This window comes from Gavialis gangeticus, unplaced genomic scaffold, assembly GCF_001723915.1.
Source record: "Gavialis gangeticus isolate Ggan-Ray unplaced genomic scaffold, GavGan_comp1, whole genome shotgun sequence".
In the NCBI taxonomy this organism is placed as follows: Eukaryota; Metazoa; Chordata; order Crocodylia; family Gavialidae; genus Gavialis; species Gavialis gangeticus.
In genome coordinates, this window is record NW_017729032.1 from 178,241,964 (window position 1) to 178,263,483 (window position 21,520).

At 44.4% G+C, this 21,520-nt stretch overlaps 1 protein-coding gene across 2 annotated transcripts in view; it reads right to left on the bottom strand.

The window, feature by feature from the left end:
• ACE2 (angiotensin I converting enzyme 2) overlaps positions 1-21,520 on the bottom strand; it is a 51,126-nt gene that overhangs the window by 17,354 nt on the left and 12,252 nt on the right. For both annotated transcript variants that reach the window (XM_019525515.1, XM_019525516.1), the window contains exons 3-14: positions 20,972-21,065; positions 20,212-20,355; positions 19,162-19,274; positions 16,555-16,663; positions 16,227-16,324; positions 14,362-14,528; positions 11,814-12,040; positions 10,606-10,750; positions 8,757-8,855; positions 7,283-7,405; positions 6,790-6,962; positions 4,333-4,391 (exon numbers count right to left, since the gene is read on the bottom strand). In XM_019525515.1, the coding sequence (XP_019381060.1) occupies positions 4,333-4,391; positions 6,790-6,962; positions 7,283-7,405; positions 8,757-8,855; positions 10,606-10,750; positions 11,814-12,040; positions 14,362-14,528; positions 16,227-16,324; positions 16,555-16,663; positions 19,162-19,274; positions 20,212-20,355; positions 20,972-21,065 (1,551 nt within the window). The remainder of the gene's footprint in view (positions 1-4,332; positions 4,392-6,789; positions 6,963-7,282; positions 7,406-8,756; positions 8,856-10,605; positions 10,751-11,813; positions 12,041-14,361; positions 14,529-16,226; positions 16,325-16,554; positions 16,664-19,161; positions 19,275-20,211; positions 20,356-20,971; positions 21,066-21,520) is intronic.

Sequence of the window (21,520 nt, forward strand, 5' to 3'; positions counted from 1 at the left end):
ATGGGGCCAGGTGAGGCAGCCATCAGTGGGGCTGGGAGGCAGGTGGGGGGTTGGGATTAGGCGGGGCAGGGATCCAGGGGGCTGGGGGAGCAGGTGGGACCAGCACAGATCCCCTCATGGTCCCCTACCCCCTACTTACCAGCACTGGACCCCAGGTCCAGCTCCCTGCAGCTGGCACGCAGCCTGCCCTGCACAGGCAGGCAGTGTGCTTCAGCACCAGGTCAAGGGCCAGCCACAGAGACACTCTAGCTGCTACCACAGTGTCTCTGTGGAGAACCCAGCCTCCAGTTGCCTCAGGTTTTATTTCACTCTGGTTTTTTTTTACCCCTAGATATCCAGGGATCGGGGAACTTTTTCCCGTTCCTGCATGGGGTTTGAGACACTGCAAGAGACACATGCAGGCTCATCTGGATACGCCCATTGAGTTTGATTCCGCAACTGGTGCTTTTGGGGATTAGCACTTCCTCTGGCTTTTTAAAAATGTGTTTTGTATATACAGCATTGTAACTATCATGCAGTTTAATTGCCTGTGTAAGTCTCAGATAAGTGCCCTTTTAAACAAAATTATTATATTTGAGAAAAGTGGAGTGGAGGGAACTTATTGCTCAAGTGACTTAAACTTCTGATTGGAGCTTCAGTAACCAATAACCAACTGCTCTGTCTCAGGTAATCAGGAACTGGGCCTACTGCAGGTTAGCTATTTAGAAACTTTGCTTCCCTTTCAAACAGAAACGGCCTCTCAGGAAACTGTGTATATTATTACACCATGTATTCAAACAAAGATTTCATGTGCTACTGTCTTCTTGAGAGATGTCAATTTGGCCTTTAATCCCCGAAATAATGTTAATATTAAAATATACTTAAATCCCCACAATCTAAGGGTCATATCAAAATCTCAGCCCATGTTTTTAGCTTCTTATGGCACACTGCCACATTAGACACAGAGGGCACATCCAAACAAGCATGCATATGCATTTCCCTGGGGACAAACACCACTGGCACATAGCTGTGCCTCTGCTACTTGCCCCCAGGGAGCGCCCATGTACACACGCTCTGGTACGTGGCAAGTTGCCCCAGGTGGGGTAGTGGAGGCTGGGGCCAGTATCTGGGCTGACCCCCACAGCCTTACCTGGGGTTCTGGGGGCCTCTTGGGGCTCCAGTGATAGCAATCCAGCACACAGAGCATGGCTGGCAGCTGGAGCATGCAACTGGCCAGCCAGGCTCTGGTTTCAGGCGGCACGTGCTGCCACCACGTGCAACCATCCTGCTCTTTCACACGTGGGTTTTTTTGACAACAGTGCCCCAAAAAATTACCACACAGAAAATAACAAATGCCTGCATGTGCAGTGTGTGTGGTTTGTGGCACTGCAGACAGTTCTGAGATGCCACATACCACACATGCGCACTTGTCTGGATGCACCCAGAGAGAGTATTTTTAGTGACTATTTTTAAAGGGGTAGATAATAAAAAATATGAGACAGATCCTCATATGAAATAATCTATGACATATTTTTTCTTCAACCAAATAGAAATTACTGAAGCTAAAAGGGGATGGACAGGTTAGTCTTGTAAATCATGTTTATTCCTAAAATCTCATCTGAAGCAAAGCTGCAGGTGCTTTTATTTGATTAACCTGATTTGCGACCAGTGGTATTCCACACTGCAATCAACCCTCTGATTTCAGCATGTGTAGACATGCCTGACCTAGCTTTAACTAGTCATCTTGTGCCGCAATAGTGGGGGTATAGCATTACAATCTGACAAGGGACCTTGGCTATTTACTGAACGGATGACATTTATGCTACTATGACCTCAGCAAGCCAGTTTAAAGATCCAGTTATAACATATACATACCTACACTGTAGTTGGAGGTATGTCCTAAGCCAGTACTGTCTGATGAGGGATGTGACCAGCTGATCCAAGTTATATCTGATCTATTGCCCAACTCTGCTTCTTTATTATAACACTGAAGCAAATGGATACTCTTCCAAAGTCCACTGCATCTCAGTTAATGTAATGGTATTTATACAACTGGAAGGAAAAGCCTGATCCTGCCTCAGGTTTTACATTCACCAGTCTCTTTCACTCTTCAATATAAACACTGTTCTGTTTAGAATACATTCAGCAGGCAGGAGCAAAGAAGCAATTTTTCTCTATCTTGTAATGCTCAAGCTAAGGCTGTTTGGGTTTCTAGAAATATGAGGCTAGACCTCAGCTGAAAATTGATGTACCTCTATTGACTTCAGTCGAGTTACACTGAGTTATCCAAGCTGGTGCAGCTAGTACACAGTTAGGTATTTAGAAGCTTACCCCAGGCATTAGCCTCAGGGCTGTACCTACACTCATTGAAATAAATGAGAGCTTTGTCAATTATTTCAATGAACGCAGGATTAGGTCCATAGAAACTCCCGTGCCAACATTATATAATATGCACAGCATTACTTGTTACAAGAGCCTTTATCTTAGAGCTGTCACCATTATATGCAATAACACAAGGGGTCTGTTGTGTAATTTGGACCATTTCCAATTATCTTTTTTTGTGAACATGTCCCCTCATTCACCAAATATCCAGCATTTCACTGCTGAATCAAAGGGGCCCCTGATCCTTTGCATTCTTAACTGAAGCCAAACAGAAGCTATGAGGAGAGAAATTCACTGGTGCACAGTATTTTATGCTACGCTAGTGGTGTAAAACAGCTCTAAAGCCATCTTAAACTCACAGTTAAATTAGGTTTAGGATTGCTGGTGCATTGGCTGGGCACAATGGAGCAGCCAGTGCTAGAGCTGAATCTGTCTCATTGTGAACTTCAGGGATTCCTATGTAGGAATCTTCCTGACTTGCTTGCTAATGCAAGGAGCCCTTGCCAAATTCAGTTTCTTGTGAGTGTCACCAGGATAGAATTTACGGGAAGGCAGGGAGTTACCTAATGCAAATAGCTTGTAATTTGGTAAAGCAGGGACTGGTTTGAAGGGAAAAAGAAAAGTCCCATGCTTTCCTCCTTGGAGCTTGGGAACATATTTAACATACAGTAATTAAAATTAAGTACTCTAAATAAGATTGTATTACAGCTGCTCAACTGCACAGCAAAAAGAACAGGATGGCAAAAAAGCCAGGCATAAAAAGGAATTAAGGTAAACATTAACTATAATGACTAATAAATGTGTTGTAATATGGAGACAAGGTTTTTATGCGTGATATCTTTTATTGAACCAATCATATGCTGGGGGAGATTTTAGACCAGCTTTTGGGCGCAGTTTCTAGTTGGTCTAATAAAAAATATCACTTCTGCCATGAGTTTTGATTGCTTCCTCAAGAGTCATTCCATGTTACTGTTATCAGTTTTGAAATGTATCTACCTCAAGTCATCAGGCTAGATAGCAATAAAAATAATTACCAGACTTTACATGCAAGAGTGATAGAACTTGTAGTATCTGTTTGTGTGATAAATAAGCCCACATTTGTACCAACCAATGGCTTCCTACACCTAGGTCTGAATTCTAACCACTATTGTTTGAGTCTAATAGGCAACAAGTATCTGTCTAATGTGATCCCATCCCCAAAAACAAAAACTAGCTTTAATGAGAACGGAGTATTTGTTTTTAAAGACATTACACAGCACTTTTGTGAATAATATGAAAAGGGAATTACAATAAAGAGAAAATCCTCAACCAAACATTTAGCTTAAGTAGGTGGGCCAAAGTAGTCAGGAGTCAATGCTTATTAAGGGAGATGCCTTCCTTTGCTTCACTGTTTCTAAATCCCATAACAAATACAGAAAAGATATTTGAGCACATGGGTAGGAGTGTGGACAAAGGAGGGAATGAGGACAGCAGAGCTTATGTGAACCTGGAAAGGTTACAGCAAATAGTGAAACAAAAAGCTAGAAGTAAAAGTGACCTAGGACTTGGTAGGTGCCTAAATGCACTTAGGTGCCAACTACTGCACATTGCTCAGGTCTCTGAATGAACATAAACATGCTGACTTTCATGACACAGCCTCACCTTAGACTTCAGACTCACAGGAAGCAGCAAGCAGGAGGTGAGCGCACCCACTTTGCATGAACTGTTTCTCAGAGGATTTAGTAGCCTGAAATACAATTGCATTGAGTTGCCTAAGTCTACTTATGTTCTTAATAGGTAGAATACTATCTGGCCCTTGATATATGAATTTTCCAAAGGGTCTCCAGTGCCTACTGTATAAGATGGAACTTGATACTACCAGATTGCCCTATGACTGTTAAAACAAAACAGGAAATTAAAAAACCACAGTAATATATTGGTCTGAGTCTATTCCAGAAGACCCCATCCAGAACGATGTACCTAGGTACTTACTGCCTTGTCTCTGAGTGCTGATTTCAGACTGATCCGTACTTTGATTGAATTGGCAGCATCTGTTTTTAAAAGAAACGAGCATTGCGTCAGACTTCCAAAGTCAATACCATAAAGCTGCTCCCTGGTATCATTAGTGCTGAAGTGATGGGCTTTTAGCAATACATTTTACTCTCTCACAAAATAGTGGTAGAAACAACTCTGTTCTCGGCCACTAGGCTGCGCTGCATACTGACTGCAGCCTTGGTGGTGTGGCTTAGTAGTTCAGCATTAGACTGACAGCCTTGGGTAGGATTCCAGTGCATTGAATAAAGTATCTTGCAGTTCCTACAACTCTTTCTTGATTCCCATTTTTTTAAGATGGCCAGTAAAGGAGAGAAGAGAGGAAATGGCATTTAGCATTCCAAGCTGGTTTGCACAGGTTCAGGCTAGACAAAGATGCAGGCAGGATTTTAGGCAAGGATCAAGGTAAAGGATTCATAGTTTCATAGTTGGTAGGGTCAGAAGGGACCTGAGCAGACCATCAAGTCCGGCCCCTGCCATGGGCAGGAAAGAGTACTGGGGTCAAACGACCCCGGCTAGAATTCTGTCTAGCCTCCTTTTAAAGACCCCCAGGGTAGGAGCAAGCACCACTTCACTTGGAAGTTGATTCCAGATCCTAGCCACCCTGACTGTGAAGTAGCGCCTCCTGATGTCTAGCCTGAATCTACCCTCTGCCAGCTTATGGCCGTTATTCCTTGTTACACCCAGCAGTGCTCAGGGGAACAGGGTCTCTCCCATTGCCTGCTGGTCTCCCCTGCCCAGTTTATAGATGGCTACCAGATCCCCTCTCAGCCTTCTCTTGTGATTAAACTAGGCAAGATTCAGGCAAGATCTAGGAAGGAGCAAGCAGGTTAGCAGAGTTCCAGAAGACCAAGACAGAAAGCTCCGCAATCTGCTTGCTCAAACAGCTCTCTGCTGTTGGGTCTGAAGTGATCTAAGCCAATGGGCCTCAGGCCTTCTTCCTGAGAGCCCTAGGGATGACTCAGCCAGTGCCCAATTACCTCCAGCTAGGGCAGAGAGCATGGAAGAGACCTAGCTCAGTCCTTTCTGGGCCCAGATTAATTGCACTTGCAAAACCTTGCAGCCTCAAACAATCATTTGTCCCTCTCTCTTTTTATGCATACTGAGTTTTGGAGGCAGCCAATATAAAAAGGAATATCTTTAAAATTTGCCCCTCTGTCAATATATTCATTACCAAGGTCAATAGTTCTATTTCTTGGAATCATACAAAGCATTGATCAGGGTGGATCCAAGGGGAGTGCAGCAGTACAGCTGCACCCCTCCTTCTACTACCACTGTCCCTGGCAGACCAGGGTGCAGGAGGAACCCCCGAGCCACTCCTATCCTGCTCCAGCTGTGCGGAACAGCTATATAGGGTGCTCAGTTGGAGACAGTGACAGCAGCAGGTGACTTCCTTCTTTCTGCACTTGCTCTCTGCCATCCTTTATAACCCCCACTGGTTGGGGAAGGCACTGGAAAGAGGAACCTGCCCCCAATCACTGTTGTCCCCATCTGGCTGTTCCCAGTGCCTTAGTGCCTCAGAGCCACTCATGAGCCACTCCCACCACATGCTGCAGGAAACAACTGTATGGGCTGCTGGGCTTGGCCAGGGAAAGCAGCAGCAGTGTGCAGGTTCCTCCTTCCAGGGCTTGCTTCCCAGCCAGCAAGGGACTCCTGGGGAGCAAGCAGGGAAAAGGGGCTGGAAGGAGGAACCTGCCTGTCACCCTGACTGTCCCTGGATGAGTCCAGCTTCCCATGCAGCTGTTCCACACAGCCCTTGGTTGTACCAGGGCAGGAACAGCTCTGGAGTTATCCCCATACTTCTGGGGACAGCAGCCATGGCAATAGCAGCAGTGGGCAAGTCTCCTCTCTTCATAAGCCTGTTCCCTGCCCACCTTCCCAGTGTCCCCCACCAGTCTGGGGACTCCAGCTACACCTTGTCTCTACCCCGACATGGTCCATGCCGTTACTATATCCTAGACCTACCCATGTCAATCATAGTAGTTGACAGTAACACATGGCACATCTATACATGCATTAATGTGCCATTGTTACTACACATTAAGTTTAGCACCTCTACTATGAGAAACTCACTAAATGTGCAGTAATTGGCACTACTGTGCAGTAGCACCAGCGCATGGTCTTTTCATGATGCTTAATGAGCAATAGACTAATTCTACTGTGCATTAGTGCATTAGCATGGCTTCTGCCATGACGTGCCAATGTATAGTACAATTAGCCTACTGTGCATTAAGTATCTTGTGTGGATGTGCCCACAGTCTCTGCACATACTGACTTCCCTGCTATTCAATGAAAACTCTAAACTTTACCCTCTACTCCCAACTCCAGGAACCTTCACAGAATGGGAGAACAGTATCATGATATTTCCTGGACTCTGTATATTAAAGAGGTACATACATGGTGTCCAGGTTGTATCCCAGCCAATGCGCCTATTGGCGTTATTCTTTTGCAGCCACTGATATAAGGGCCCAAAGTAGTGGAGCAAGGGTGTTGCATTCATTGTCTTTTCTCCCGTCACATCTTCTAATGCCTGGGTCCATGGTTGTGATCTCCCCAAGGAAAGCATGCTCCTGTGTATGAAAAGAGGGGAAAATGCTGCTATATTCCATCTATCTGCAAATTATTTTACCAGGATCTGGTCTGGAAGTATTCCTTTCCTCTTCTGATTTTTTCCCCACTCTTATTAAGGCAAATACATTCCCTTCTCATTAAGTGAAAACTAAGCTCCTAAAGGTCAGATCGTCCGCTAATATAACCTAATGTAATCAGACTCAGAAAGGGACCTCTCATCCTTGCGATAACTCCATGGTCTTTAGTAACATTAGCAGGGATGCATCGGACTTAGGCCTATTATAATTTCTTTTATACAGCAAATTGTGTAGTTTTTTACCGCAATTTGTCACCAGCTGCCGTGGAATTGGTAATGTCACATTTATAAAGAGGACCTGTATGTTTAGCAGCTTTGCAGAGTGCCTCCTGAAACTGGAACTGATAAATGGTCCTTGTGTAATATCTAAAGGGAGACAAAGGAACAGAAACAACACGTTCCATTAAGCATTTGGCAAAGAAACAGCCACCACATTCCCACTTGTGTGTGTTAGAATCTATCATGCTGTATTTTCAGTGCAGGGAAAGCCCAATCCCAGAGCACTTCATCAACCCCCAGTGCTAGGAGAGCACAGTTAGGAACTTTCAGCTGATGTGGCCCCAGTCATAGGGGACACTTAAAAACAATCCTTACTTCTGCTACCACAGCACAGTCTGCCCACCCTGGTTTGGGGAGAAGCTGGGAGCAGAGGTTTGAACCATAGAGTTCTGGCTGCATTCCAGAGCAACACTTTGCCCTGAATGTACTGGAGGGAAAAGGTGAGGAGCAGTGCAGTTTGGGATGCCTGGAGACCTGACTAGACACTAGGCTTGGAAAACTCTGTGTCTGCACATAATATTGAGTGGGTTCATGGAGGACTGGCTCAAAACAGTATTTGATTTTCCTGTGATGCTTTTGAAACATTCTCGAAATTTAAGCTGGTCTTAAGTGGTGTGCATATCTAGACTCTTGGGGCACCTATACACATGCCTGACACTTTCTCTGATGCATGGTAATTAGTAGAAGGAGCTTTAGTTCAAGCACCCCTGCCACCATTTTGAAGTGTGGGATGCTGAATACACGAAGTATTGCAGGAGCTTTAATTAGAGTGGCTCTTAAGAGCTGCTCTAATTAAAGTGCCCCCCTCCTTTACCCCGGAGCACATGTACAGATGTCCTTGGGGCTCAAAGTGTGTTTAGAATGTTCTATCTCATCCACCTCCACCTCTCTAACATGCAAGTAAGTTACCCTAAAGGTAGACTGTAGTGGTCCTTCATGATAACCCAAGGTGCCAAAATCCAGTACAGCAGAAAAGCCAAAATCTGTTTCTGATTATACAATCTGGGGTCACAATGGCTTTCATTCTCCACTCCCACCAGTGGATGGGGGGTCCCAGGGAACCAACCACAACTGTGCCTGTGCTGGGGCTGGGAGGGGATTAATTGCCGCAGAAAGTCACAGAGACCTATTTTTACTGGTTTCACGCTAGGAAGAGTTCCCCTGTGAAGCCAGAGATCTCAGCTAGCATTTTCCAGGCCACTTTGTCCTGCATAAGAACACGGCCTTATGAATGGCTCTATGAACGGCCTTATGAATGGACACTGGTCTGTGGGCCTGATCCTACAATGGAAAGACTCCTGTTGACTTCAGCAGGCTTTAGGTCAGGTTCTAAATGAAAGAAGACTTTGACCCTAAGAATTTAACCCAAATGCTTTAGTCACCAGGGGCTTCTTGTATATCCCACAATGTAAGTTACAAATGTAATGTAAGTCAGTACCTTATGAAAGAGTAATCATTGGCCACATGGAACAGGGCTGCAGGGTCACAGTATGTTTCATCATGAGGCACTGGTTCAACCACACCAACTATTTCTTTTCTGGAATGGGGAAATAAAAATAAAGAGGTGTCTATTAGTCATTCACAAGACAAAATATATATGCAAGTAATCACTGTTCATATCCTTTTTTACCTTCCAAACAGAAATTACAAATGAACTAAATGAGGCTCCTAAACTGCTGTTGTTCTGTGTATAGAGCTCATTCTGAGGAACTGATATCCTGAACTGCACCATAAAGACACACCCACTTCAGCACAGCAAGATCTCTGAAATGAATGACCTCATTCCAGGGAGACATTTAGTCCACCCAGCATCAGGAGTGTGGTGGGTGCAGCGATCCCACCTCAGGAACACAGCTGGGTATTCGTATCCCTCCGCTGTTTCCACCACGTGAGGCGGGCCAGTAGGGGGTGCTCCTGCATTGAGCCGCCCACCTCTCTGCGCCTGACCACCTTCCAGGCTCCGAATGCCTCCCTAGGGGCGCCTTATGTCCGGCCGACCCCTCTCCCGGAGCACACTCGCTAGTCTGGGGGTAACGTGCCGCCACCACCCCAAGAATGGACTGTCTCGCGGCCCTGTGTCCTTGGGGTAACACAGGCCTAAAGTCCCACGGGTACTCAACCCAGTACAGGCACTTGGGGTACTTCCCCAAGTCCGGGGGCAAAAAGGTAAAGTCTCCCTTAGTCCACAGACCTAAGGGGTCTCTTAGGCATAATTTAGACCCACCCCTCAATAAGTCTCCCACACCAGTCAAAAAGGAGAACTTTATTGATTACAGGGGGTAGGGTAAACTAGGGTACAGGATAGAGCAATATCTAGAAATCCTAAAGAGCAAACAGTCTGGCTGTGGTAGCCTTTTGATTACGCATCTGTGATACTTCCAGCTAAATATCTAATCAGATTGAGTAGCTTACTCACAAGCATCTTCCAAAGGCAGGTGAAGTTTCCCTTTGGAGGCAGGCGGTTCCTAGCTCGTGAGTTTGGGGGGAGAGAGCCAGTTTCAGATGTTAAGGCTTCTCTGTCCCCTGCCTGGCTGCTGCGTCACCTCATGGCCGGAGAGGAGAGACCGCCTCCTTCCCCCTCCTAACTTATATAGCCCCTGTGACCTCATTCACCTGGGCCAGCGGAGGTCAGCCCCAGTTGGCTGTCAGCCAACCAATTTGAAATGCATCACCTGTTACCGGGCAGATTCCAGCTCCCCAGGTAGAAACCCCTTACCCAGGTAAGTGATGCAAGTCACGTAGGCAGAGGGAGCAGGTTTCCCCCTCCCTCAGGAATGCAGCCAGCTCAAGTTCCCTAAAGAGACAGGCTGAGGGTGTGGTCCCCTGTGTGCTGGGCCCATCCTAATTGAATGGTCACAGCACAGAGATTTAAATCACAGTGTCACAGGGCAGAGATTTTTGGGGAGAAACCAAGGTGGCTTTCTGCCACAAGGAGTACCAAAACCCTTATCTTCAGGTAGACAGCATTTCAGTGCCACTTTAACACATCCGATTAGTTTTGCTAAGTAACTTGGGATTCCCATCTACTTCCCTGACTCCTTGGGTACTCCTGAAAAATGAAAGCTGAATTATCCCTGTGATGATTTGGGGCAGAAAATCTGCCAAAGAGGTGAGAGTCAGAGAGGGTAGCTGAAGACTTAGGGAATAACCCAGGTCCTGCTTGTTAGGACCCAATCATGGCAGCCTGAAGTATGTTCAGTAAAGTGAACTTAACCAGGGTAATGTCAATCCCTGGGCCATCCTCCCAACCTCTCTCAGAAGTCCATCTTCCTGTTCCCCCTACATACTTCATGTCCCACCACTTCTTCATCCACTCCTCTTTTGGAATGTCACCACGAAATACCATCCATCTCCACTTCTCTAGCATGTAAGTAAAAGGCATTGTTCCAACAATTGTGAGGGCTTGTTTGAGTAGGAAGTTGATGTCAGTATCTAAAAAAGAGCAAAGCATAACTGTCATGAAGACATGAGTGTGACAGGGGCCATCCCAAGGCCGATCTCTATGTCGGCCCACCCACCTACCTGTCCTAGGCAGTCCATCCACCTACCTTTCCTGCCATGCCTTGTTGTAATGAAAATAAATAGATAGTTCTAGGTGAGATGCTGCCCTCTTAGTGCCCAGGGTGTACTACATAACTCCAACCTCCCCTTATCGTGTCCCAAACCTTGCAGGTGTCATACTACTAACATCTCCTCTATGCGACCCTCTGGTTCCAGGCTCTCTGGGTCCCTTTCTCTGGCTCCTCTCTGTCATGGGGTTCTCTGTTCCCTTCTCTCTAGTGCCTAACTGGTGCTGGGCTCTCTGCACCCCTTTCTTGGGTGCCTCTCTGATGCTTGGCTCTCTGCACACCTTGCTGGGCTCTGCCCAGTTTGTAAGCCCCTTTCTCTGAGCACTAATGAGGCCTCCAAACCTCCCTTTATAGCCTCATCCCGGTCCACCAGTGCATACAGCAACACAGCCATAAGCCCCCTGGGCTATAACATAACATTGATAATAAAGACCATGCTCTGCCCCCTTAAGAAAATAAAATTACCACCCTAGAATAGTATCTCCTAGTCCTGGCTACCTTATAGGCTCCTAGAGCCTTAGTCCTTCTAGGCAGCAAAGCAGGTGACCAAAGGTCTCTAGGTAGCTGTTGAAGGCTGTGTTCCTTCCCTTAGGAGTCTCCAGAGAGAAAGAGAGTGAAACTGCTAGCTCCAGCCTAAGTTTATATATCCCCAGCCCTACTTCCTTCCAGTCATCTGACCATCTGCAGGTGCTGGCCAATTGTCCCATTTGGCTGTTGTTCAAGCAACCTGAAGCTGTGGAGCTCTGTTTTTCCTGCACGGCCCTCCAGCCAGGCAGTTTCTGCCCTTAAAGGAGCAGTCACATATTAGTGCCCTGCTACAATGAGTAATGACTAAGGTTACTGTATGTAATGGAATGTTCAAAAACATGCAGGTCATTTCCCCATTTTGCTAGAAAATACAACATGAGTGTGTTTTAATGTCTTACCATTGTCTTCCTGAAAAGTAGGTTCTAGAAGGCCAATAGATTTCAAATGCTCTGGAGTAGCTGCAGAAAGTGACATGATCTCTCCTACTGCTTCATGGAATCCTTCATTAGCACCACTTCTTAGGAGGAAAGTAAGGTTGGAGTATGCCATGTCATATACGATATGCCCCATCTCATGATGTGCTGTCAGGAAGTCATCCATAGTCACTTTGGTGCACATCTTGATCCTGTATTCCAACAAAAAGTGTTTGCAATTAAAAAGAAGCAGTCATGCAGCTATGAAATTTCAGTTCAATTTTGAAGTACTGGATGCTGCCATCTCAGTTGCAAAACAACCTCAGTAACTCAGTTATGAACCCTGTAGGGTTTGGCATACTCATGGTTTTCCAAAGTATTCACCTTTTGGCCTGTCCTGTTTTTGATAACTCTCCAAAGGTGATTTGGAAGACAGTTTAATCACAATACCTTCAGTTGCTATTAAATTCTGCAGAGACAAAAAGAATATTGCTGACCGCGTCATACATGGTGATGTAAAAAGTGACTGAACTCCAAAACTTGGCTTGTAAATAACTGCCTACTGAGCTGAACGTCCATTGCCACATTTAAACAATACAATAATATTATTGTATAATACTATGAGAACTAACAAATACTGGTTACTGTACATGAAATATATCAGCTATTTTTGATGTTCCAACCCCTTGAACAGCCTTCTACATTTACATTTACATTTACATTTAATTAAAACCCACCAGAAAAAAAATATTATTCTTTCAAATAGGGGTGCACCAATAAAGATTTTTTGTCCAATACCAATAGCCAATTATTAACCAGACATATTGGCTGATACGGATCCAATTACCAAAATGTAGCCTGGCAGCTTGGACAGTAGCATCCATCCAGTTAAGTCAGTGGGGGGAAAGGGGCATGGGGGGGGCACATCAAGGCCACCATGGTGAAAGAGGGAGTGGGGCTGGGGGAGGTGCTGCCCAGCTGGGGTAGGGTGGGGCACAGGATGGCACCACAGGCAGCTCGTCTGAGAGCATGGGAGGGCAGGAATGGGGGGTTGGCTTCTGCCACTGCATGCACCCACGGGGGAGTCACAGTGTCCCCCAGATTTGTGCATGGGGTGAGGGCGGGCTGCCCACTGCAAGCCAGTGCGGGGGGCTATGCCAGTCTCTTACTGGAGTGGGGGCTGAGTCACGGCTGTGCTCAGGGTAGGCAGTGGTAGCACTAGGAGGGAGGACTATGGGGGAATATGGGGTGGCTGTAGCCCACCCCATAGTCCCCCCAGTGACACTGCCACCCCCCTGCCCATGCCAACCCTGAGCACAGCCCCGGCCCAGTCATCCCACTGGGAGAAGCCAGGTACAGCCCCCAGCCCCAGCCTGCAGTGGGCAGCCCACTTGCATACCATGCACAAATCCAGGGGGCACCATGACTCCTGCAGCCCTACTCCCTCCCTCACCATGGGGACCTCAATCTGCCTCCCCAAACCCCTCTGCCCTGCCACAGACTTACCAGCTAGACTCTGTTCTCCAAGCTTTCAGGTGTATTCCTGGCCATGTGCATACTGTGGCTGCATGCATGCATGCAGCATTTATCGGTGACATTATCAGCCACATAGACCAAAAAAAGCTGATTGCCAATAGTGTCAATTTGCCTTTTATTGGTGCTGATATGGTATGGAATGATATATTGGTGCACCTCAACTTTCAAATGTGGATTCTCTTTACCACCACCAAATAACACTGATGCAAGATGAAAGATAGGAAACTTTCAGACCCATTTCACTGACCAATAAGTTGCAACCTTCCATTAATCTTATTCTCTCTTTGTAGGGTAACTACAGCTGATTTCAAGGGGAGATAAAATCTCCTCCAAGGGGCCTTATTATATAAAAAAATCACATTCCTACTATATACTAATTAATTAAGCACATGGGGTTCATCTACACAAGACGTTAATTGTGCAGTAGCCTAATAATGCTGCACAGTAGCGTGTCACAGCATGGGCAGTGCTAATATGCTACTGCACAGTATTATTAGGCTACTGTGCAATAGTGGCACTAAAAAGGCATTTGTCGGTACTACTGTGCAGTAATTCCAGTTACTGCATATTTATGTAGTACTTGATTATACAAGTACTAAATTAAATATGCAGTAACTACTGCACATTAATGACCATGTAGACATGCCCATAAGGATATATTTTTTCACTGACTTGCATCTTAGAAGGTCTCAGAAAATTCATTGTTCATTTGTGATTTTTTTTAAGTTATGTGAAATTGTTTCTTTCCTTAACTTACAAAAGTATAAATAAACTCCTCTAATTTATACAAGAGGGTAATCCACTGATCCCTACATAACAGGTTGCAATTACAGACTTAAAATCCCTGAACTTCTCTAAAACTTTAATTTTATTTTTAAAAATATAAAATTAAGGAAAAAAATGATAGTATTAAAGTAGCAGTTTGATTCTGTGTAGAATATACAGCTGTGTACACTCTGTGAGTACCTGTAAGAAGGATTCACAGTAGTTTCAGTACCTGTAATCCTTATTTCCCATATCCCAAGCTGTAGGATGGCAAACCACCTTTCTGTCATTAGGCTCAGTAAGCATAGAGTTGTTCCAGAAACCTGGAGTCATTGGAGGGAGGCCAATGGAAACAAAAAAGTTCTCAGCTGCTTTAAATATTTTTGAAGCATCCCAGTTCTGAAACAGACAGTGATAATTTGGTTATAATATTAACCAATCTCTCTATAGGTAGTCCATTTCCACAATGCCAAAAACCAGCCCAAAGGACTGTACATATATTACTTTTCAACAACTTCAAATCAAAGTCTAACTGTCTTCAAATATGGTATTAGTTTTCTCTAATGGCCAACCTAACAACTCACCCTGATAACCAGGGATGCTTGTTTTCTCTGATTTAAAAAAATCCCCAATTTTTGGTTAAAAAAGTAATCCCAAATCCACATTTTTTCTGTGATAAAATGAAATACCACTATATGTATATCTATATATTAGTGGCATTTCATTTTAATAATGGAAAAATATGGATTTGGGGTTACTTTTAATCCAAACATTGGGATTTTTTTTAAATCAGAGAAAACTAGGATCTCTGTTGATAACCCAGAATCCAAAATAGAAAATGTTAACAGAAAGATAAGATGGAAAGCACTTATTCTCGTCAGTAATCTAGGGAATTTATAAATCAGGAGTAGCTTGTCAAAGATGGGGATGCAACATGAGTGTGAGAAGAAAATTGAGCCTGTAACCAAGAATTCAAAGAAACAGCATATCTCAGTAAAAATAATAAATAAATAAGAGTACAATTTAGGAGTCATTTATCAGGCCATAACTACATTTCAAAGTCTAAACCTTCCTCTAAATTTCATTAGCAATGACCTACTGCTGCTTAACATCAGATACTAGAGCATGAAGAGAGGAAGTAGATTTCAGTGGTTAGGGTGTAAGCCTAAGATGTAGCAGACCAGATGCAATTCCTATCTCTGCTCTGCTTTTCTTCTGGGCAAAGTCACTTAGGGCCAGATCCCCCACCTCTGAGCATATTTATAGGCAGCCGCTTGAACACAGAGGTTTTTCTTTATCTTCATCCCTCTTCAAAGCTTAAAGCTTAAAGTCTTACCAAGGCTGGACACTGGCATCTCCATTCACTTGGAATCCAGAGTGCCTACCTTCCTTTATCAAGACAGGCGCCTAACTACATAATTCTTTAAGGCTAGTATTAGAGCACACCTCCAAGACATGGGAGGCCAGGGTTATAAGCTCTCCTCAGCCTGATGGGATCCAAGCCCATATCTCCCGCTTCTCATAAGAGTACCAGGTTGCAAAATTTCAGGCTACAAATTCCAATGTGGCCTTATTGTACTAGGACTTTACTAAACAGTCCCTGTTCTTAGAGTTAGCAGTGTAAGGAGACAAGACAGGAAAATAGGAGGAAAACAAGAGGCAACATCCAAATGGATTGACCAGAATGATGCCTGGTAATGACTGTTCAGTTCAGACTATGTTGGGTGGGATTCTATTTTATTGGACTCTCTATACTCATAAAATATCAATTTGTGGAACAGATGCAGAAGAGGGGAATGGATTTGAAATTGAGACTGGACCATATAAGAGGATAGAAAGAGTAAGGGGAGTCAAGGAAGATTAGAACAGATGAGAATCAGACAGATAAACACAGGGGAAGAATAAAGGAAACTATGAAAGGATGTGTAGACAATAATTCAGTGCCTAGGACATGACTTCACCTCAGGCCAGCCATAGTATTCTAGGTGAAAGCTGAAACATTTGATGTATTTTAAATGCTATCTAAAAATGTCATGTACAGAACCACATAAATCACAGCAAAACCGAATTTTCAATGCAACCCACATTAAGTTTTACCTTTTCGACCATTGTACGAGTTACATCAATGTTTGGTTTGTCTGGATAGGGAACTGTCAAGGGATACAAATTTGTCCAGAATCTCCCCCACATGTCACCTTCAATGGAAAGGGAAAAGTTACAAAAAATTAAGTGCATACTGTATCATGCTTACAATCAGTAGTTATTAAATTTGTTTCACTGCATATTGTAGCATTTTCCTACACATGCACTCAGGCTGTACATTGTATGTCTTACTGTATATGTAGCTGTTTATGTCCTCCACCCCATAAATATTTATGAAACATTTATGAAAACAAGCTAATATAGTAAAGCTGCATTTTCATACCAAGTAAATGGGCAGGCAGACATCCAGTTTTGCTGATGCGATCTGAGCCATAGACCTGTTCCAACTTATACCTTACGTAAGCATGCAGTTGTTGATATAAAGGTTTTATCTGAAAAGACACAAAGGAGATATAGCACAGAGGAATTAATTTATCTAAATCTACATCCTGAATGAAGAGCCTAGAAATTTAAACCAACTTGGGGGGTGGGGAGGCTATCGTAATATACCTGTTAAATAATCTGAGCACATGAATACAACATTCAGTGACTATATTTCAAAAAGAGGAAGATAGCTGTGTTAGTCTGAAGTCAGTCAGAAGCCAGGGTCAGTATGCATCTTTATAGACTAAATAAATAAGATATATAGAGAGAGCACAAACTTTTGTAAACCCAAGTTCAGATGCTGTAAAAGGATAGCATAAAGTAGAGTATAAAGTAGGTTGAATGATTAGAATACAATAGATAGGAAAGCAAGGCGGAGAGTGAGGGGGAAGAAGTATAGGGACAGTGCTGTGAGAGGCATACACACAAAGAACCCATAGAAACAAATGGGTTACAAAAGCTAATCCAGATAATGGGATAAGAATCGATAGCCCCTTTTTAAACTATACTTAACAGTTCAGTTTGTGGATGATTTCTTGTTCTGCAATTCCCCATTCAAACTGATTTTATTTATTTTTCTGCCTGAGAACAGCAATCCTGAGGTCAGGGATGGAGTATCCAGGGAGGCTGAAGTGTTCTCCCTCAGGTTTTTTGTCGTTCTGCAGCAGCTGATGTCAGATCGGTGTTCATTCATTCTTACACATAGAGATCATCCTGTCTGTCCAAAGTAGACAGCAGAGGGGGATTGTAAACAGATAATGGTGTATATGATGCTGGTAGAGTTGCAGGTGAATACACCTTGGATACTGTACTCCTTGTTATTAGGTCAAGTGATGATGCACTCCAGAACATATCGTTCATTTTCCTCCATGGTAAAGGGGGACTCCAGTACCTGACCCTACTGATACTGCTCAGGAACGAGTCATGTGGTAGCCATATAGTGCCACTTAACAGAAGTCACTGCAGACCCATGGCTCAGATATACTCTGTGGGCATGTCCAGATGAGTGTGGCTGTGTGGTATGTGGTGCCACATGGGGGGCAGGTTGGCACTGGGAGATCCTGGTGCCAAAAACCCCCATCCCTTAAAATAGCAATGCGGTGCACATGGCAGCAGTGTGTGCCACTGGAAACCAGAGCCACACTCCGGCTGCCAGCAAGGCTCCATGTTGCTGGATTGCCATGGCTGCAGCCTGCAGAGGCCCTCAGAGCCCTAGGTAAGGATGCCGGAGCCAGCCCAGGTGCTAGCCCCAACCTCCCCTACCTCACCCGGGGCAACATGCTATGTGCCAGAGCATGCATGCACAGGCTTTTCCTGGGAACAAGCTGCAGGGGCACATATTGTGCTACTGCTGTTTGTTCCCAGGGAAATGTATGTCCCCACTCATGGGAACGTGCCCTGTGAGGCCACATGCAACCTCCATACAAGAGAAGGACCCCATATTACCTGAGTTATCTCTATGGTTGGATTTAGAATTTCAAAAAGTGGGGAGTGCAGATGGTGAAGTACTTCATCATAACACGTATTTTTCTCCAGTAAAAAATAAATTAGAAGCTTTACTAATATGCGAGGGGCCTAGGGCTATATTATTCCATTTCAGTTTGAAGAAAAAACAAATAGAACTTCCTGGAATGATTTCAAAACAGTCTGCAGGGCTGTGAAATAGGAGCTTCATTACCAGGAGCAGCAAACAGATAGCAGAATTTCAGAACTAAGGATAGCTTGGTTGGTGGAACATCAAGACCATTAAAAAGAAGAGAGCTAACACCTGTGGAATGAAGAGCTTAGAAGGGATTAGGTAGATTACAATGAGCCAAGAAGTCAAGTAGCTCCCTCAGCACTGCCTGCCTAGAAATGCTGCTGCCACTTCCAAACAGTCAGTTTTAAACTTTGGGTGGAGCAGGAATCAAAGAGGGGTGCAAGTGCATCAGTGCACCTACCCTGGATCTACCCCTGGTTATCTTTCCCCTTATCTTTCCTTCTGATGCTTAGCTATCTTCCCACGGTTGCCCCTTGGAAATGGGAAAAATAGACTTTGGAATAAATTGAGGCCTGTTGGACCAAGGACGGAAGCTAATTCTAGGAAAGGGGCCAGGTTCACATAAATTTGGGGCTTGCCCCAGATTACCCTTGAAATGTTATATTCGTGCGAATGTAAAGCGGCAAGTGAAAGCATTGTGAAAATAATAATATTATGAGAGAAGTAATCAGCCATGCTAGTGTGAAGTCAGGCAGAAAAGACAGGGTAGATTTGCACCTTATCTGATTCAGTCTATAAGGTGTAAATCTACCCTGCTTTTCACCATAACTATTATGAGCCAAACCAGTCTGCGCTTCCACCAACCCAAACCACCAGACTTGCCAGAATGTTACCACTTTCCCCCAGCATCAACAGCTCTTGTTGCAGCTATTGATTCTCCTCATGAAAAACAAACCTGTAGAAATAGCAAAAGAAGCTCATGTCACCACAATAATTATCCCGCAAGACTTGGCACTGAATCTGTACCTGCTCAAATGTCCGTTCTACATCATCAATGAGCTGGTTACGACTGAATCTATATTCTGGAGGAAAATCTGTTTCATAATTTCCTCTCCAGTAATCTCCATAGTCATTATAATCTGGAAAACAAAGCCATATTCTTACACGAGGAGAGGGTGATTTAGTTGTTTCAATCCCCTGAGGCAGTACTGATACAGTCTGGACTGAAATTTCCACAAGGCCAGTGGTGTTTAACTTCTAGCCTGTGGGGCAGCATCATCCACCCCACAGATCTGAAAGGTTGGGAACAGGGGAGTGGTGTCAGCAGTAATAGCAGCAGTTTCCTCACCACAACATTTCCAGAACCAGGGGAAGCCTTGCCGGCTGGATGACATGGCTCCGCGTGCAGATTGTGCCGGTGTGTGGGGTCACTCCATGGCTGGATTCAGGTTATGGAGTCAAGCCAGCACACTTGCCAGGGACATGGCTGGATCCAGCATGCTGGATCACACTCATAGACTGACCACACGTGCCACTTCTGTGCAGGATCTGACCTAAAGACTGACCCTGCCTGTGGGAATCAGCCCACAGATCGACCCTGCACCACTCTTCTGGCCCTCAATACCAGAAATTTGAGCACCACTGAAGAAGGGCATTCGCCCTCTGATACAGAGTGTAGCTCATTGGAAACTGAAAAACTAAGCTAAGTCCACAATTACTGACTCAGAAGTTTGCACATAGGACATATGCAGCTGTGTTTTTTTAGATTTTAGGAGTAAAAGATGCTGCTGTGTCATTGTTAAAGAAAATAACAATATAGTCTCTTCAGTATGGTATCTGGTCTGATCTGATTCCTGGCCTGAATATCTACTCCCCTTGCACTTTATGCAGCAAGTTACATGTGTGGAGGGAGTGCAAACTGTGTGTAGAATTCTATCCACCCCTAGGTGGAAAGTGATGAATCATGATTTTGCTTGAGAATAACCTGTTCAATGACTGTGCAAAACTTTAAATAGGCTGCAGCAAATCCTCTTCGCTGCATTTCTGAAAGGAAAAACAAATGTAATTGCAACTTACTATTACTTCTTGCAGCTTCATTTTTCAGCTCAACATATTCTTCATACAGTGGCCTCATCTTCTTGCCAACGTCTGCTCTCCAACCTTGCCAAGCCCAGAGTTTCTCTGAATAATCAGTCCCACTAGCCATAATGACATCCAAACCTGTCATCAGAACACACAAAATACTAAGGTGAGGTTTTAGTATCTACAGTGCTTAAGATTGCAAGTGGGAGAGGAAGACGTGAAACACCCTGGTCATACCCAGTTCACTCTCCCTTTCAGCATCCGCTCTCTGCCACCATGTGACACAGGATACTAGGCAAGATGTACCTATGGCCTAATACACTAAATGACAGTCCTTATGTTCTTATTCTGCACCCAAGAGAATGAATATGTTGGTGAGCGCCCAGTACTGCACTAAGGCATCTACATTACATCTGTTTCAGGTAATATTTGTGTGCAGAGCTTTACTGCAGCTTCACTGTAGCATTCCCTACCACAGACCTCAGGAAATGTTCACAAGGCCTTTGAACTGGCCAGGTGAAGGATCGATGAATTCTGCAATATGTGCTATTTCACTAAATTATTCCACGTGTATAAAGTCCCAGCAAAATTGTACTGGACATGAAACAACAACAATAACTAGATAAAGATATCCAAAGCAAGGTCATTTGAAGCAAGATCATCTTTCACTATTAAAAACCTTCTCTGTGCTCTGTTCCACTTCTAAAACCTGCAATAAAGAGCATTGTACAAACACTATTAATTAATACTGTACCTGGCTCTAGCAGTAAACAGTTAAAAGGATCTCCAGGTTTACAGACAGTCCCAGTACTGTAGAGGGTGCTCATCTTACTTAAAATAGAGTTCAGCTGAAATTGAGATACCAGAAATCCCATTTAAAACACTTATTATATACAAAGTAGCAATCATTTAATTAACATTAGTTCTTAAAACCTCAGGTCAATAGCCTATCCCTATCAGCCAAGCAGTTAAACATTAGGCCTGTGCAAAGCGGCTAGTATTCGCTTCGGATTTGGCCAATTCAGGGAACAGTGATTTGATTTGGTGATTCAAATCACTGTCCTGAATCAATTCAGCCAAATCTTTGAATCACCCAGGCCTATCCCCCACCCGCTGTCCCAGCCCTGGCAATGGCTGCCGCACCCCGCCCTGCTCCTGCACTTTGATAAAAAAAGCTCCAACTCACCATGTCCTGCTAGGTGAGGGGTGATCCCCACTGCATGGGGGGCTCTGCCACGAGCCCCCCGACCCCCCCTTCTCCCAGCTGGTCTTGACTTGTTGAATTTTATTTTATGCTTTCACT